We start from the raw sequence: 20,240 nt of genomic DNA, 5'->3' as shown, positions 1-20,240 counted from the left end.
GACCAAGTTAAGCTAGTTTATGATGGAAAAGCATGTATTATAGATAAACCAAGAAATCTTCTTTTTTTTTCATAGATTGAATTTTGTAGCTCAGATATTATGAAATAGAAACAGACATTAAAGAAGACCAACATTACATAATAGCGACACTTGCTAACACCACAACCCTATAAAAATACACAGTATACGTATATAATGCATGCATGATTAAGTTTACAACGAATAATGAATTTACATTATGATGTCGCATGGCTACTATGTATTGCTCTTCTTGAGTTTGCACAATATGTCTCTATAGCAATATATATATATATATATATATGTCTACTCATACATGGTACAAGTCTATGCATGCATCAGTTTGTTTGTGTATATTGTATGGGATCTTGCGTGTGTTTAAGGCAATTGTAATCTTCATAGTGGACTGTAAAAAGGAAGTAGCTGTAAAATATTTAAAAAGCACACATCGCTACGTTTTGTTTAAAATTTTCGATTCAAAATCCAACCTTGTAGCTAGTTCTTATTTTAATTATTTAGTTAAAAGAAAAATACAACTGAAAGTCAGTTACTTAGAGGAAAACTGATTATGAGGGTAGTCAAGCAACACATTTGGTAAATTTTATTATAGTTATTCCATAATCTAATTGTGTTGGAGGAAATAACTATATTGATAGTGTGGCTGTATTGTGATGAACAATGTTATGAAATAATGTAAGTTCAGCATATTTTCTTTGTTCTTGCAGTGTTGGCAAAGACCAAGGAGAGATTGTTTAATAAGATATAGTGAGTACTTCTTATTTCTTTTCAGTCAATGTTACACAGAATTTCACTTCTTGACATAGACACATCTTGAATAATCTATAAATGATGTCTATGCATGTAAAGCAGCCATTGTTAGCTAACTTACGTATGGCCAAAGCTGTACAGGTGATGCCAGCTACAGAATGTGGCCATTACATGATGGTTTATGTATGCGGTATTTACTATTGTTATATACAGTAACTTATTATTATATTTATATAATATTATGAAAAAGATGGTGTAATCAAATGCACAAAACTTACACGTGTGAGTGTGACACTGTGTATGTCATTGTTACATGTACAGTACAAAGTTCAAGACATATAATTATATTAATAATGTGTGAAAATATTCATCCTATACTACTGAAGCAATAATGATTATAATAATAATAAATATAATATATGCAATAAAGGTAAGGATGGCTGCAATGTTGAGCCCCACTGACCACTTTCCTTGCCGTGCACCATTTTCATCGTCTCCTCTGCTGTAACTACCTTGACTCTAAATTAAAATTTTTGAGTGTAATTAATAATATCATTCTTTGATTAATCAAAAAGTTTAACAACATTCTATGCAATTACAGTTTAACTGCAGTATACTGACAACAGTATTTTATACAATCATAAGAATGCCTGTGCATAGAATTATAGATAACTGTGAGTAAATTAAGCCTTCTACATATGTAATGATTATTATAAAAATGCATTGCTATGTACATAGATTGCATAGCCGTATTGTGCATTCATTTTAAAGTAACTTTTGTTGCTCTTTTAAACACTAAATTTAATTTTTGTTCATACCATGGTGCACTTATTTTTTTCAGTTCTGGGCTTTTGTGTGTCTATAAAGTGTTTGTAAATTAAAATTAAAATTCTTTACTTAAGAAATCGTGATGATGTGTTATAATCATAGATAACATACATACCATGACTGAGCAAATCAGTGCAGGAATTGCAAATAGAAGTGATGGCCAAAAGCATACGGAACTTAATATCACACATGCAATGGAGAATCCAAAGTAGCCCTGTCCATAATTAGTTGTTTGATGAACCACAACAGCACGAGGTTGTTCTTGCACTACAACCTGTAAGAGTATGGAGCACACAACACAAGTTAATGTTAAGGAATGATTATCTATACCTCTAGGGACCTGTGAGAGGGTTACTGCCTGCTAAGGGTACCATAAATTTTGCAACACACTGAAAATTCAAACATTGACCGCAAGTTTAATTTTATTACACTATAAATTATGTGATACACATAATAACTAATATTAGTTGGGTACACAATCTGCATATTATGTGCTATGTCAGTACACTGCGCTCACCAATATTATTTATAAGCACATTAAAAGCTATAGCTAGCTACAGGTACTTAGACTAAGAGTCACAATTTCTGTACATCACACACCATAGATACAGTGTACTGTCCAATGGGTTTGGACTCATTTGATGTCCTTGTACAAATTTCCAATGTGACATAACAAGCTCAAAGAAACATCTGTGTTTCATTTGTGCTAGACAATTGCCATAAATACGTGTACAGTTGCAAATTTATTTCTAATGGCTTTATTTGTCAGCTGACAAATAATATTTGGTTAAACTATATAGCCTGGTACACAATAAGAAGAATATTGTGTATGTGACCACAAGATAGAAGGTTATGATTGAGCTAGGTGAGTAAATTATGTTGCTTTTAGTGGTTAGTCTATGCATTAAAGCGGTAATTAGATATATAGTACATGAAACAAGGAATAGTATATCTATTTTGTTGCTGTGTACATGCTGCATACCTGAACTGCAGTTGGCTGTGGTTTCTCAGTACTGTAGGTTGGGGGTGGTGGCTGGTATGGTTGAGTGGGATAAGTCATAGGATCTGGATTGACACCACCTTGAGTTGGGTAAGGCTGTGGTTGCATTCCATCACCTTGACCTTGATACTGAACCGTAAAGGCCTGGGGATATGGCTCTGGATATGTCTGTGGATAAGGTTCAGGATATTGTTGTGGATATGACTCTGAATACTGTGGTGGGCCACCTGTATAAAACACATTAGGTATAGATGTACAGCATATTGGGAGCAAGCTTTTTATCTGCAACCAGCCATTGACACCTTATTGCAATAATTTGTCGTTTTAAGCACCATTTTTTAAATATCTCACAAGAACTGAAACTGATACTAATTTGTACTATCCTGATATCCTGAACTAAATCCAGATATTCTATGGATAGTGATGTCATCACTTACTGTAAAACATTACATATTTTGTCATGAACCCACTTAGTATACTTAGTTCAGAAGCAAATTTGGCATTCATACAATGATTGGATTTAGTGTGAAAGGATTTTTATCAATGAAAATCAGCATGAAATTATTAGCAAGTATCCTGATTATACTATCTGGATATCCAAATAATACATATTATATATATATATATATCTGTTTCAGCCCTACAGGTCACATCATCACAGATAGATCTTAGTTGATTCATGCCTTTTTCTTCCTATAGTTTTACTCATGCTATCAACATTTAGTTTCAACTTCCAAACTATATGCTAACAAGCTGTGACTATGACAACTTTAACTCACTTGGTTGTGGATAGTCTGATGGTGGTACAGATAAATCATCTAAGTTGAAAAATGTAGTAATTTATGCAAATGCTATATCAGCTGGTACCATAAGTCCAGGGGGCAGGGGCAATGTATGCCCAGAAGAGCACAATAACACATAACTATGCAAACAGTACTTACCAGCAGACATGGCTGTATCACAGCTTGTATTACACTGTATAATTCTGTATACCAGGTGTCAACTGAATTTAGTCACAATGTTTTCCTTACATATATGCACTCTAGCAGTAACAGTACCTTTACTACATGGCATGCAGTAAAAATGTCTGAAGAACTTCTCCCATGTGCATTGTTGGCAGATTAAACCCACAATAATGTATACACAGATTCCTTACAACAGTTAGTTAACATGTATCATACTGGCCACAGGAACACTACTACAATGTCATATAATCATATCACTGTCTTCTCTCTATGAAAGAAAACAGAATGGCCTGTTGGCAAAATTGCACAGTTTTATTATGAATAAAAGTTACATTCAAATGTGTATGTAGTTAATGATGCATGTGTATGCATAGCGTATTATTCATACACACCCACAACCTCACGCACATACGCATGCACACACCACACACACACACACACACACACACACACACACACACACACACACACACACACACACACACACACACACACACTCCTGATCCTGATTACACTGCTCTTATGGGTTACATGATCCCTCATTGGGGGAACGTGGATTGCTCAACTCTATGGACAGCAAGGCTCAGCTACGTGTCTAGCTATACACAAATGCTGAATCATAGTAGTGGTAACTATGTATTTTATGATTCAGCATTCATATACATATAACCGTACTATGACTACAAATATATCAACTTTATATAGTAGCCATCAACACCTTGCATATATATGCACATTCATAGCACTACATGTTTCCCAGTAAACCAGCAAGCTACGTACTTCACTTGTTTACCTATACAGACAGCTCTATAGTGCACAAACGAAAAACATTCAGTGGTAGATATTCATAGATATTAACTGGAATGCATTTGATTACAGTTGATACTCTACTTCCTTACTGGAGACCTTGCATATGATGTAAGTGAGATAATCAGGCTTCTAAGTTTTGGGAAAATGCCCCATCTACATTGTGGTATTCTGTCATGTATGCCTTAAGTAGCTAAAGTCTTTGAGCAGGCTGTAGGACCAGGTGTCCTACAGACCTTCAGCACTTGTGCTGTAAAGCATTAATAAATAAATTTTTAAAAAAATAGTATCATCACAGGATTCACAAAAACATTAAAATTACAAACAAGCAAAACATGGTTATATGATACTCATTACTCTATAAGAAAAATCCCTGTGAGATTTTGTGGTAATTAACCATTCAGCTTAGCTATGTGTTGCACTTTGCTGTAAACAATGTTCTTATCAGGCTTCTGATTATGCTTTTTGGCTTCCATGCATAACAACATAGCCAGTTTGTAGTTTTGTAATGCAGGTAATTTGAGTGGCTATTGGGACTTGAGTAATAATGTCCTTTAAGTTATGCCATAAGTAATCCATTTTAGAGAACCAGGAAAAAATAGTCAGGTCATACCAATTCCCAAAGGGGAATTTCATGGAGCCCCCAGGTATTAGTGTTATTTAGTTAACTATAACTAAAACTACTTTTAGTAAGGTAAATATGTATTAGTTAACTAAAACTACTGAAAATTATAACTAAAAGCAAATCTATATTGTAACTAAAACTAAATCTATAACTAAAAAAACAACAGAATAATTTACTAAATCTAAAACTCAAAAGAATTGAGAAAGATTACTAAAACCAAAAGATTTCTTATGCACAACTAAATCTAAAAGATTTTCATGTTCTTAACTCAAACTATAACTATAACTAAAATAACTTAGACTATGGTACAACTCATTTAGAGGGTTACTAAATCACTTAGTCACCTGACATGCTCATTTAGTCACCTACACATGTTCATTTAGTAACCCACCCTCAGGCAATTTTGTACGTAAAAAATAATTATAACACGAAAGGTGCACTGGAGTACTGTAACACAATTCTTCTCCGTGTTCTGCAAATAATTCTGGTCAATGTAAAGTGTTAGTAATAAATACTTAGGTTTAAGGAAGAAAATCCATCCCTCCTGGAGGAAGACTGAGTGTGGCCCCAACTAGACATTGGGTGACCTGCAGTTCGAATCCGGGGGTTGGAGGGATTTTTTTCCTTTCTTTGGCCCCTTTTCTGTTACACCTTTTCAGTCATTAAGTCAGTCACTATGTCAAGTCAATAAGTCTAAGTCCTTGAAATTAGGTTAGGTAGCTAATCCTAAGGCTGCAGCACATGTTGCTGTCAGACCTTCAGTGCTGGTCACTGTAAAGTGTTAGTAATAGTAACAGTATAATAATAGTAGACTAAGAGGCGTATTTACTGTAGCTCTAGCCGTTACTCTGGTTCACCCGGTTCGCATTTCGGTTAACAGGTAATAAGTACGAGTTATTAGAAAATTATTACAGGTATTGCCTGTGTACCATGGTACGGACTAAGATATAAGCGCAGTGATGCAGAGGCGCGCGAGAAGGTACACGTAGGTGATCGAACTGATCGAATGAAAGGATGTGTGGATGAAGACCCCTGTGCTGTTCCATGGTTAACAGGAGCCCCATTCGTCTCGCCATTCTTGCCTTAGTGTGAGAGGCAGGACACCCAGCTTACCAGTGATGTCGACTGAAAAAGGGTAAGCAAGTTCCAGCTCTCTCGTAAATGTGCATGATATACACCTGCAGTCAGAAACCAAGCCGAAGGTGCCATTAGAAGGGATTGTTATTTATAAAGCCACTCCAAGGCGAACTGTAGTCACAGTAGCTAGAACGTCGAGTAGAACATTTAGCCGGGCTAGCTACAGGGTGGGAATTCCCTAAAATATCAGACTTCTTTAAAACCATGACAACTACACTGTTTAAAATGGCACACTATCAAAAATATTAATTCCCTCAAATGTACAAATCGAATATCTCCCTCAGGATACATATGTGTAGTCTCATACTCAAACTACTTTTTTTTCCCCTTAGTGGGGGAAAAGGCTCTGGTGTAACTCCAACAGCCATTTCGTCCAGATTCTGGGGATTGTTTAAAGCAGGGCTGGATCTAACACTGCAAATCTAAGTAGATTAAAAGTACCGCAATTTGGGGGAATTTTTTTTTTAATTTAGTGTTCTGAAATGGCATCTAGAGTGCTTTTAGCTTCAAATTTGATTGTTACCATAGTAGTGATTATTATGCCAGCATGTGAAAACTATTTCTATGAAATACAAACACACAAGGAATATCTCAGTGGAAATCAAACTGTGAGTCCACTGACGATGAAGACCTATTCCAAGATGGAGAAGGCACAAGGTTGGCCATTATTATTTTATTAAATGCTGTCCCACTAGGGACCTGTGAGAAGGCTAAAGCCTGTGAATACAGGGAGTCTGAAACACGTAACTAAAATGTTGAAGAATGAAACATTACTCGAACAAAAAATTGAGTTGTTTGACACTGAAGGATACTGTATCTGGCAAATCAAATCATGAGTCCACTGACGATGAAGACTTATTCTGGGCCATTAATCATACGTGCTTGCTTTGTTAATCGCACGTGCTATTTTTTTATTTGAAGTGGCTGTCCAAAAGTTGGTATGGCTAAAACCATACCGGCCGTACTGCTAGATGCGGCCTTGTGAAGGGCCGCAAACAAAGTAAAACTAGTGTTTTGTGTTTCATGCACCTGTCGCAGAAATCACTAATGTTCAGCCTTCAATATATATCATAAATTTAATCCACCCTGATCTTTCAGATTGTTAGTACCTTGTGATAGCTATCGTATGGCTACAGCAATTGCAACATCTCATACAAATTTTTATTCACATACACAGTGTACTATTATATAAGTATTAACACTCATGCATGAAACTCTACTAACCATAGGACCTGGCTTTACCCAATTGTAAACATCAACACTTGTGACACAGCCTTAACTAACTAGTCTGACACCTAATTTAACTGTTTTAGGAGAGTGTAGCTGTCCATTACTATAGACTCATGGTGAGTCACAAACAAGTCACAGCTTTTCAAATAGGTATAGCCTTATCATGTATGTATTTCTAATTGTGCCTCCCCCTTTCTGAAACTCTGGATCCTCCCCTGAGTATAGCTGGGGACATTGTCCAAGGAATGTTTTGAATTTTAGAAGCTTTCTAGATCAACGTTGAAACCGGGTCACTACTGCTGACCCGGATGACCCACTGACCCGGATTTGACCCGGATTAATTAAAGTCGAGACGTGTTTCGGCTAGTCTCGAGCGAGCGAACGAGTCTTCATTTTGAGCGTTTGATTCGTGTTGAGTAAATATTGCAACTTCAGCCTAGCTGTAGGTTGAAGACCAAAAAAAAAGGTCTTCATCTACTGACAATAGCTACCCCTCACCATAGATACCCTCAGTTTCGTGCTACATACTGCACTTACTAACAAATGGGCGTGGCTGAGCATATGTTGGTAATGTGATAAGTGGGCGTGGCTCACAAAAGAGCTACGCGATAGCATTTATAAGTTCCACGTCGTCAAACGAACAATTTCGTTTCTCACTTGATCCAATCCGGGTCAGACCTGGATAAATTGTAAACCGGGTCAGACCCGGATGACCCGGAGAAAATGTGACCCGGATGACCCGACCCGGTTTCAACGCTGTTCTAGATTGTATTTTAGGTTATTTCACTGTGCTACTACAGATAAAATTGAGTAGACCCCTAAAATGGCATGCATTGTTGTATTGTGCTTTCAACTTTCATTACCAGAGTTCCCCCCCCCCCCCCCCCCCCCTCACTAACTTGCCTGCTCCGCTGCCCTTGAGATGGGACACAAAACTTAGGACAAAGGTAAGCCTGTAATGAATGTGTTGTAGCTGCTGCAGTTAGCGAAAAAGCATGTATTGGGACAAAGTGACATTGAACAGTGCAAAAGTGAAGTCTGTATCCCTTGAGTTATGCTTGGCTGAAGGCATTGGTCAATTAGAATTTTTTAGGAAGGAAGGGTTTAGGGGTGATCTGAAGACATATTTGGGCTTGTCTATGCCCAACCAATACTGCCAAGCAGGTTACGTAGAAAATGTGAGGCTGGTGTTTGGGCAAGAAAACATACATCTCCATCATCCCTACTGTACTGTACTACCCGTACTGGAGTTGCAACGATAGTGTGTAGATGAATCGATGTATTGCCTCTGCTGTATCACGATAGTGATATATTGCACGATACAAAATGGAGTCTAAACAATGGTGCAAGAGAAATAAGTGACTTCTTGTTTTTAAAGAGAAATAAGTGACTTCTAGAAGCACAATATACCATTCAGTTTAACCACAATGTAAACAATTTGATTGTCAGCCATGTTAACAAACCACAATATGTTGATATATCATGACACGTGATATATCAATACAGAATGACTTAGTATCGATACAGCAAAATTTTCTTCAGGGTGCTCTGTACAGTTTGCATAAGGCTTCCCAAGTCACATGGCAAAACAGGTTATCTTTTACACTGATAGAAATATTATGGTTGTTAATTAGTCAGTGGCTTATTACTAAATTTTTAGCACCTGTCTGTTAGGCAACAGGCATGCCCCTTGCTATTCTACACTCTTCTGTTTAAAATAGAACTAGTCTGTCATTTTTCACCCAAAAGGCATGACAATTTTGAATGAGTTACTGTAGTAATTTTGCTAAAAAAAAGTGCTTGCGGTTTTTTGATAGCAACTTCAGGTGACAAATAGCATGGAAGTGAAAAGAAAGATTGGTGGGAGTGTCGAACCGGAAGTTAACCAGAAGTTGAGTATCTGACGAATGAGAATCTAAGACAAAAATAAAAACGCACAATAGTTTGCACTGTTTTGTATAGTGTATCATGAAAGTATCAAGGCTCTAGTGTGTAAACTGTAAGACTGGTTTTAGTTTAAAGGGAAAACTATAACTCGCATTCTACAGCAAATTAGCAGTTGGGTTTGGAATAAAGTGTGCTCTAGTGTTAGCTTATATCCAGTAAGAAAGTACAGTATATTTGCCCAAACCATTTGTGAGTTATGGTAATTTCATAGGAGCCATACATGACCCATACAGAGCACCCTTAAACCGATACAATACGCGATATATCGATATATTGTTGCATCTATAACCTGTACTGTATGATATATTGTAGCCACTGATATAAGTACGAAAACAATGTATATATAGAGAAACTATAACTATTTCTTTTACCTTTTCAATGTAAGTTATCAATAAATGTGTGGTCACATTCAATGGTATATCCTCCAGCTCTGGGTAGCAATCATCATTGGAAATATATTGGAACATGCATTGGCTGAAACGTGCAAAAGCTGGTCCTTCCTGCATGATTGAATGAGCTACAAGCATTCCTCCAATTTCGCACATGAATTCTAGGCCATAATCTTTTTTTATTATTCTCCTGTTTTCATCCCCTTCAAATAACCTGTTGTTGGCCTCAACTAAAGCATCTTCAAAAAACCTCTCTCTTTAAAGCACCAGAATCTGCCCCAACTTCACCTGTGGATATAAACTGCACTACAAGTTCTTGATGCAATTTGTACGGTTTTAACATTGCACTCTTGTAAAATCCTAGTACACCTTGCCAGAGTTTGTCAGGTGTTGATCTGTCTATATGCAGCATGTGTTCTGCTGTCTGATCAATAACTTTCGACTGATGTACAGTCAATAATGAATACAGCGAGGCTGGGCCTTGTACAGTAGAAGATTCTTGGTGGTCCTTCTCCACTATGATTGGGTTCAAAACAGAACTGCCTCTAAATTGAAGATCACCACTGTAAGTGCTTTGTGCAGCCACATTGCAAGTGAAAGATTCACTTCTCTAAAGGAGACAAAATAACTGAATAAAGCATGCTGGTACAATTATTGCAACAATCAGTCAAGTATATATATATATATATATATACAACCAAGACAACAAACAGCTATAGTATACAGTCATACCATGGTCTTATTATCAGTTTCTCGAGCTACGGACAGTGGTGTACCAGAACCTATTAGCAGCAAGCTATCAATAGCTTGATTGATATCATGATCTTTAAGCGCTGTCATGAGGACTTCTTCTGATACTGAAGAAAACATTTCTTTCAGCACTTGTAGATTAGAAAGCATCTATGCACAAAAAATTTGCATCTAAAAACCTAGTACACATTTAGATAACAGCATTAATTGTCTGGGTGCTTCAAATATACAACTTAATATCAAAAGCTATATTAATTTTTGTGAAAATTGATATCATTTAGTAAAGTAGTACTACATACATAGTATGGATCGCAAGAACAGGAATAAACAGTGGACTCAGGAACCAAGGACCAAATGATAATTATGTAGCTTACACATCTTTTACCTTGATTGTGATGCACGGATAACTGGTGAATTAATCCGAAATTGGTTAATCGGCAAAATTTCTGCAGTATACAGCAATTATTAACCGATACTTGACCAATTAATTTTTTAACAGAAGTCTATAAGCACTAAAAACATTTTAAGCTCCTGAATTTATTGACTCTGCTGAGATCAAACAGTTCGGTACTGTTTAGTAGGGATCACCCCTAATTTAAGTGACGTATGCTCCCCCAAAATGGCCACCCTTAAAAAGCATCTTCCAAACATCTTAAGCATTGAAAAGTGCCTTTACAGAATAGTCTTACTGTAACCAAAGCCACAGATAGCATTTGAAACAATTAAACAGTTACAAAAGGCCAAATATAGAATTTGTTTAAAATTACCAAAACCCTTAATTTGATCTGCCTCACTGCCTCACTCACTAACTGCTGACCACAGTTGCAAGGCTAGAGACTAAACGACGCAGTGAACAGCAACCAAATTTTGCCATAATAATGAACTTACCGGTGGGATGTGCCTTTTGGGGTTCTGACGAGTAGTGATACAAGTGACTGATAGCTATAATGGTATTACAACGTAGCCCTGTGGGAAAATCTCTACATTGGTATTGAACCTATACTGGTATTACAACATAGCCGTATTGGAAAATTCCTACATTGGCATATAGGTTCAATGCCAATGTAGGGATTTTCCCACAGGGCTATGTTGTAATACCAGTATAGTTATCAGTCACTTGTTTCACTACTTGCTTAGATCCCTACTTCCTTTAATAATTTTTAAATACACTAGTTTTTTGTAATAAAAAAATTAGACCAATTTAATAGTTTAAAATGACAATTTTATATTTACCAAGTGGAACATAAACATCGGATTAGTTATTGGTATTGGCAAGAGTATAATGGGGAAGGGGAGTATCGGACTGCACTATAGGCTGTGAAAAATGAGCCCGTAAAGTAACTCGCATACCTCCGGTTCTTCTTATAAACCTGACCGCTATTGATTGCCCAAATTTAACACGCTACTATAAGTGGTCCAAATGGGATCACAATGGTTGAACCTCCATCTAGACATGTCACTTTTGCTGGCAGGTAGTGGTGTGCGATATCAGGATTTTCATTTCGATACGATATCAATACGATAATAAGGTAATTTCGATTTGATTTCCAATAATTTTTAATTGTGTGGGCAGCCGATATTTATAAATATGCTTCATCAGGTTAGCTGCCTATATCTTTCTGTTTGTGCCGAGTTCCTTCTGTGCGATGTGTCTAGTACACTATTCCTTTCACTCAGCAGTGTCGCACCCACCACATTTATAATTAGCTAGCTACTTACTGATCAACACAAATCACCACATTGTTTGAACAATGCCATAGGACCTACAGGCTCATTTTTCACATGGTATAGTGTAGTTCGAACTCTCCCTCCCCATTATATACTCTTGGTATTGGTTAGTACATGAATTTCAATATTAGCCAATCAGATATTGGCAAAATCCCTTATCGGTGCATCACTACTAGCTAACTCTGCAGGTTACATTCACGTGGGTATACCACTTTTAAGTAATAGTACTCATCATCATCATACCGTTCTGTATTATAGTACTAATCATGTTGTTTAGCAACTTGATTAGTTCTATTAACCAGAAACCAGCTTTCATGGTGCTTTGGCAGAATTGTAGGTAGGATCAAGCTAAAACAGCTAAAACTGTTTTCAATAGGTTACTCCAAAAATAATTTTTTCCTTTCAATGGAAATTTCTATTGATTAACTAGCTGCCCAACATAACTCAACAACCACTAACACTACAGATTCAAAGTTTGATTTCACTTTAACACCTAGTGGACATTCCCTAATTCAGTCTATAGGCAGGGATACAGACCAAATTAGGGATTAAATATCCACTAGTATATCTGCAGGTGTATGCGACCACCCTTGTTTCTTTACTTCTTATTACTATGATCCCTAATAGATTGTAAAATTACTAAATTTTCCTTATTCTTGTTTGTTTACTTTTTTTCTAACATAATAATTGGTGAACCCGCACATACCGTTTTTAAAAACATATTTAGTCTGATTGCGCACCCCAATCATTAACTAGTGGAAAGTTGATAAGCCAGTATGCTTCGTATTCAGCTATGTTCAGCCCATTGTACAGCATAATGAATTGAGTGAAAAGCACCTCTGCAATCAATCCAGCCACTACAGAAAATACAGAAAATTCGCTCATTTAAATGCACACCCCTATATGCTATCAAGAGTGAAAAGCGAATTTGCCAATGCGCTTCATTTTCAGTGATATAGAACATGTTACATAGCATTCCAAGCAAAGAATAGTGTGAGAAGTGCCTCTGTAATCAAGGCAGTCACTAAAGTCTTGCACTGAAGCCATGATGGACATACCGCAAATTGGTGCCTACACGAGAAAGGAACAGGACACAAAAGAGGGAAAGGTAGCACAATGATGCATGCATTGTAACTGCTGTGGTTGGTGAAAAGGCACATCTAGGGACAAAGCGACGCTGAACAGTGAAGAAAGCAAGCCTGTAGCCTTATTCAAAGTCGAGTTATGCTTGGTCGTAGTGCTGAGCTGTATAATAGTATTTTAATTAAACCGCGGCGTAAACAAATAAAACCATCTGGCTTGCCAATACCAGTGACAAACCACGGTATTTATGCTTTTATGTAGTAAGCAGTTCTGTAAATGGCAAAGAACAATAAAACAACTTGTAACAGCTGCAAAAACAAGTGGCAAAAGTGCAAGAAAACATCATGTAGCAGCTACTGTACTATACGCCGGGTCCTAAATAAAGGCCCTGGTGGGGGGGCTACTTAACTGGATACAAGGGGTGGTAGAGATTACACTATTGCAATTTGTAGAATAAGGCTAACTACAACAAATGACTTGCCAAAGAGATGTCAAGAGCAGCTGCTACAAGGAGCAACAAGATTTTTCAGCTAGTTCAAGAATGGATTTTAAGAAATAAATGCCTAGATGTCTATGTGGTCATTTGCCTACTTTGTTGACTGGCTGCTGGATATAGCTTGCTGGCTATTATGTGATTCATGGAAACCAGTAACCTATAGAGCAACTGCATTACAGTTGTATCTACTCTCATTACAGAATCACAAATTTCAGCCATTTCCAGATCTATAGTCTAATTGTTGTCATAGATAAACCAGACCAGCGATGATATAGCTGTAAACATGCATAAAATTAATGTTGTTCAACATCAGTTAATACCATCAAAAACTGTGAAACCATGGTATTTTAAGCAAATATCGTACCGTCTATCAAAAATCAATACCGCTTAGCACTACTTGGCCGAAGGAATCAATTAGTTAGATAGTAGAAAATTCTGTTTATAAGAAATGTTTAAAATTTCATGTATAGCAACTTGAGTTGGTTAGAGTTGATCTAAAGACATTTTTGGGCTTGGCTATACCTAACCAATACTGCCAATCTATCATTAAGTTAATATTAGGCTGGTTTTTGGGTGACATTTTAGGGCAAGAAACCCCATGATCCCTATTATACAGTACTACCGTGCTGTACTGTATGATACAAATATTATGTGTCGTAATACAATCTGTGGTACAATATCGATACTAGCTAGAGTTCATAATATTATGAAATCTTGATACTACGCAGGTGATTTATTCAATAAAATCATGTGCATAAAACAAATCGTTTGCAAGCCACAAGGAAAGTACTGATAGTAGCGATGTAACCAAAGAAACATGGTTTGCAATATAATTTACCAACATAAAAATTACATCTTTTATGTCTTAATACTACTACACTTAGATTGCATACCATACCTCTGAGTCACATTCATCAGTAAACCCACTGTGTACATGGTTAGAACTTTCAGATGCAGAACCTTTGTTAGTAGAACTTTCAGATGCAGACCCCTTTTTAGTGGAACTTTCAGATGCAGTCTCTTTGTTAGTGGATCTTTCATCGCAAGTTCCGGAGTAACTGGATGTCTTTGAAGGACCTCTTGTGACATACAAGCAACCACTCCCCATGAGAGCTCGTGCAGTTTCCACGTCCCAGTCTTCAGCGTTTTCTACATCCTTAAGGGTGGCTGGACGTATAAATCTTCCATTGGCATACATGTACTGGATAGTGGCGGTCTCTTCCCAACAAAAAGCGTCACAAATTTTTTACTCAGCTCATTTGCTTGGCCACATTCTCTTACCCACACATCTTTCATAAGTGATTCCCTCTCTGGCCCAGTTGGTGTTGTAGTACATTCTTTAGATAATCCAATCACTCTAAGGCGGTATTCTTTGACCTTTCGCTTAACGGGACCTTTCATTGGATACTTTCCTTTCCCTTTACGTTTGCTATTGTTTGGACCAAGAGCCACGCTTTCTGTATGTTCATTTGGCTTTCTGTTGAAAAGTTTTCCCAGGGTTGTTCGTAAATTCTTTCCTTTGGTGCTTACATCAGCCACCTTGAGGTGAGTTGATTTATAAAGACTTGGCAATTCCTGTGAGGCTGTAGAAATCAGTCCCCTCAATAAACAAAGCTGCCCACAGTTCATTTCTGTTGAAATTTCATCAACCTCTGGTGAGTCTAAATGCAAGTTTGCTATGCAAGAAATAGTAAACACTTAGAGATACCACATACATGCCATATGTACACAAGTTAGGTAATCAACATCTGACACAAAAATTAACTAAAATATGACAAAGCATCCAGCGTGTCGGGTGTATCCATTCACTGGACTGGACTACTGGACTGCATTACTGGACTGGACTACTGTACTCACATAAAATTTGTTCAAACACATTTTTTCAATGATTTCAAACAGTAGTACACCACGCTTGAAGCTAGGGCTCTCCTCTCCATGTCTTGTCTTGCATAAAAATGAGGCACATACATACAGCTAACTGTAGTCTATCTTTTTTTTTTTAAATTAGGCATTACAGCACAAGTACTGAAGGTCTGTAAGATACCTGGTCCTACAGACTGTTTAAAGATGTTATATTAAGTATGTTTGAAAAAGGTGCTATATAGTTTTGTAGGTCTATAACTTTGGTTTGAACCCGTTACATTCACTGTATTTTTTTGCAAATATGTGTAACCTTACCTTCCTGTTTGAAAGCATGCACATTGGGAAGCAATTCTTTAACACTACATACTCATTGCTATTTACAAACATCATAAACCAAAGAGCCAGCAAAGCTAGAGTGAATGCACAGACTACAGGCTATTTCTATATCATATGGTGTAAAACATGTAATATGGTGGCTATTTTACAAAAGAAGGCTAAATAGACAAGACGGCAGTGTTAACAGTGCTTGAAACATTGCTATTAGTAGGCAGATTACAATAAAGAACTACACCAAGGTTTTAATGATGTAGTTTTTGTGATCAATGTACAAGTTTTATGTCTCATGGTGAATGGTGTCAGTTTCTAAGACATTTATTTTAGTTAAGTTTGGCAATAAAAGGCAAGAAAACAAAAAAAATTGAGTCCAGTAGTCCAGTCCAGTGAATGGATACACCCCAGTGATGTCTGACCATAATACAATTTACCAGGACAGACTGTCCCATCAAAGCACAAGATGGGCTTCAAAATGTATGAGATCAAACTGTTGTAAAGGTTTTGCAGTTGCTGATCATTGGAAAGCACTTGACTTAGGCTAAAACATATTGTCTTGCAATGTCATGTATGTCCTGTTATTGCTTGTGCCCCCCTCGCCCCAGCTGTGGACACCCACATTATCTCCACCACTGATGCATAATTACATTAGTAAACAATTTGTTTTATACTGACCAGGTACTTTGATGTGCTTGGCTAGACAATTTTTAACAGGCCCCACCTCATGCACAGACTGCATGAGCTAGCCAAGGTACCTCCTTCCGTGAAAAAATGTAATTTACCCCCTTCCAGCATAATTTCTCCCTACATGACTGGCTGACAGTAAACAAGAATCATGGCTGACAGTTTAAATATTTGCAGCCAGTTTAGCTTGTGAACTATATATGGCCGTACCCAGAGACATCTTTGAAGTGAATCCGTGGCGCAGCAAAATCCCCCAAAACCTTCTGTCTCCACCCTTCTCTTGCACCCAGGCTGAAAATTCAACTGTAGCTGCACAGCCAGTAGAAGATCCTTCTAAAGGATCATTTCAGAGTAGCTAGGTTTGTACTGTGAACTGTCGAAAAATGAAGACATGCAATAAAGGTATACTGATCATTGTGATACAGACATTAACTCACTAGCTAACAAAAACCGTGTAGGCTTATAAAAGGCTATACTGGTTATAAGTAGCTAGGTAGCCGTGACGACTGGACGTCCGCCGGAGTACGTAGTAGCCTCACCAACGTTCTACGGTATAATAAAAGCGACAACTCTGTCGGAGATGTTATAAAAAAGTACCACGTGATCAATTCATTCCATCCTCACATAATATACCGTGTTTTTCAGGTTTCTTGCGAAAATCAAAGCATAAACGTGATCAAACACGTGATCTGTAATTCAAATATCTCGAACTTGCAAGGCATTTAAAGTGAATATTCGCACCTTTTGCCGATCATTGTACATGTTCAAGTATTGCTAGTATGCTGCAAGTTATGTAAGCCTTGCTAGTTCGAAGCACGGATCACGTGTTTGATCACGTTAATGCTTTGATTTTCGCCAGAAACCTGAAAAACACGGTATACGTAGGACTAATGAAGTTATAACAACCGGAACCAGAATCCGTAATGATCTTACAATTGCTGTTTCAAGTGTATCATAAGGCCGGGCAAAGTAGATTCCTTGTTTCCCATCAACCACTTACTCAATTTTAATCATTATTCATTATGCTGGAATACTTCAGCCTGGAGCTTTTCATAAAAACATTTCTCCTGGCAAAACTTAAGAATCACCTGTAAATAAGATGGCGTTTCACGTTGCATGAGAGCACAATAATGAAAGTTGAGGCAGCAATGTTTTGGTACAAGTGGGTGCTGATGGGAAACGAGGAATCTACTAACTACTTTGCCTGGCCTAATGCTATATGCACATTCGTATATACTGCTTTATTTGTATCTGCATATTGACCATTGCCTTAAGAGCAGTTATGCACACAGCACTATCACTGCAAGTGGTTTGTGTTCTTTACCACTGTATATCCGACCTACTCCTGTATTCCACACAGCAGAGCTAGCTATAGCAATAACTTTAGCCAGTGCAATTAAAAATTGTACTACAGTTACTGGTCATGTGATGCAATGTCAATGTCTATATGTCTAATTGTATTATATTGTGTTCTCAAGATACAACCAAAAAAACAACTTCTTTGGCTCATGCGCATGCATTCATAATCAGAGATAAACAGACTGAGTGCTCTATTGGTGTGGTTTAATCAAAGCAAAAGGCTGATAGTCTGACAAGTTCTGATAATATGCAATGCATATATGCAGCTGCATGATTGACATGCCTTTAACAGCAAGCGCAACAAAAATTTCATCATTGTGACCATTCCGTCTCATGATTGATATACCTTGACTGTTCTATTAGAATAGATTGCCACCCGATCCTTAGATCAACCTATGAGATAGTTTGAGGTAGTTTCCATTTATGATTCTTTTGCCAGTGAGATGCAAAAATCTGACCCATGCAGTATATACCAGTACCTGACTGTCAATTTACCAGTAAGATCATACCAGTATAAGCAAAACTGAAAATTCTGTTACAGTAGTTCTACATATAGCTACATATGTATATTATGCAGGCCCTACATGCTCACATAACAGATCGTGAGTCTATAAAATTATACCGAGCCAGTTATGGAATAATACCAAAAAGCAAAGTGATAAAGCAAACTGTTTGCCTATGTATGCACTGCTTTATTCCTAACATTTCTTTGCCCCTAACTTTCTCCTATATTGCAATGCTGAATCAATTGCTGCCCAGGCTTTGTATTTTATTCCTTCCTGATATGCACATGTAAAAAGCATGGAGCACTGTCACAAACCAGGAGAACTTGGTGCACCTCTATGTATGGTAAAGCCTAGATCAGAGTCTGTACATAATGTGACTCCAAGGTGCAACTTATTCTATGCACAGATCTCACACATAAGTTTAAGTCTTTTTTCCATTAGTAGATTAGGTATATAATCCTAAGATGCAGCACAAGCTGCTGTCAGACCTTCAGTGCTCACCCTTGTAAAGCAGCAACAATTAACAATAACAATAACATGAGTGAGTACATGTATAAATTGTCTGGTATAAATTAAAATCCATTTACGTACAGTAGTAGAAGCATCCTAGCTCTTGTTGAGGCAGAGAGTTCTAATCTGAGATGGTGGCTGGATGTTGATCCTTTGCTAGGAGCTTCATGCAGCTGATGTCCTTGAATTTGTGTTTCAGATGGGTAAGGATAATTAAATTTTAAATTGAGTCTCAATTTCTTGATTAAGAATTCTACAGTACTTGATGTGTCTGGACTGTTCTACATGTCTTTTAGTGCAATTCATGAAGCAATGTTGTTACATTTGAATTATATTAAATACAAATTTGGCAGCTTTACTCTGTATCATTATCAATATCTGAACTAGTATTGTGGAAACCAATTGTAAATTATTGGAGCATATTCCACTATTGGCCGGATAATTGCATACTGTACCTAATAAGCATTTGATTTCACAGTATAGTTGAACATGCATGCATTGTCTTAAATTTAACTCCAGACTGAATGAGCTTTGTTGGTGATATTGTGCTTGCTGCAATGTTATAATGTAATCCAATAAGACAGATGAGTTATAAATGATCACATTTTGATAAGTTAGCCAGTCTTTAGTAGCGTCAATATAATATTCATTACAATTATTGATTTTGAGCAATAAATCAAGCCTATATTATGCTCAAAATATTATATTGCTTTTGGGATCAAAATTATCTTCAAGAGGTGACTATTTTATTAGAGTGTTTCATTAGAGTAAGTGACCATTCTGTTACTATTAGCAAGAGTATAATATTATTATACTCTTGCTATGAATTTTCAATAATTAGTTAAAATATTAATAAGCTCTTCCTTTTTGGTTCGCACATTTAAATATTGAAAATCATTGTATTAGACACCCTGGTATAATGCTCAATGCTTTAGGTAGCCTATATTATGTTAACTATGCCAGCATAATTAGCTCATGCAATTCTGCCACTGAGACAATAGCTATCTCCTTGCAATTTGAGTGAGAATTAAAGGTCTGTAAATTATGTTATTATCAGCATGAAGTCTATCAGACATGGGTCAAGCCTTAAGCACTTGTACTTATAAGCACCTTAAGCACTTGTTTTGAAGTGCTTAAAAGTATTTGTTACTGTGCAGCATTTGTGCTTGTGCTGGTACTTAATTACTTATATTTCAAAGTGCTTATAAGCACATTTT

General features: G+C 36.9%; 2 protein-coding genes across 2 annotated transcripts; both read right to left on the bottom strand.

The window, feature by feature from the left end:
- Positions 1-1,114: 1,114 nt before the first annotated feature.
- Positions 1,115-3,704, bottom strand: LOC136250449 (uncharacterized). The gene is made up of 5 exons (XM_066042658.1): positions 3,556-3,704; positions 3,394-3,432; positions 2,597-2,841; positions 1,730-1,888; positions 1,115-1,305 (listed from the first exon to the last, which is right to left on the bottom strand). Exons 1-5 carry the CDS (start codon positions 3,563-3,565, stop codon positions 1,159-1,161), a joined length of 600 nt encoding a protein of 199 aa, XP_065898730.1. The 5' UTR covers positions 3,566-3,704; the 3' UTR covers positions 1,115-1,158.
- A 10-nt stretch (positions 3,705-3,714) lies between these two features.
- Positions 3,715-17,219, bottom strand: LOC136250448 (uncharacterized). The gene is made up of 6 exons (XM_066042657.1): positions 17,086-17,219; positions 16,859-17,021; positions 14,670-15,447; positions 10,447-10,614; positions 9,697-10,324; positions 3,715-3,847 (listed from the first exon to the last, which is right to left on the bottom strand). Exons 3-5 carry the CDS (start codon positions 14,967-14,969, stop codon positions 9,956-9,958), a joined length of 837 nt encoding a protein of 278 aa, XP_065898729.1. The 5' UTR covers positions 14,970-15,447; positions 16,859-17,021; positions 17,086-17,219; the 3' UTR covers positions 3,715-3,847; positions 9,697-9,955.
- Positions 17,220-20,240: the final 3,021 nt, after the last annotated feature.

Source organism: Dysidea avara, chromosome 3, assembly GCF_963678975.1.
Source record: "Dysidea avara chromosome 3, odDysAvar1.4, whole genome shotgun sequence".
NCBI classification, from domain to species: domain Eukaryota; kingdom Metazoa; phylum Porifera; class Demospongiae; order Dictyoceratida; family Dysideidae; genus Dysidea; species Dysidea avara.
This window is presented reverse-complemented; position numbering and strand designations above follow the sequence as displayed.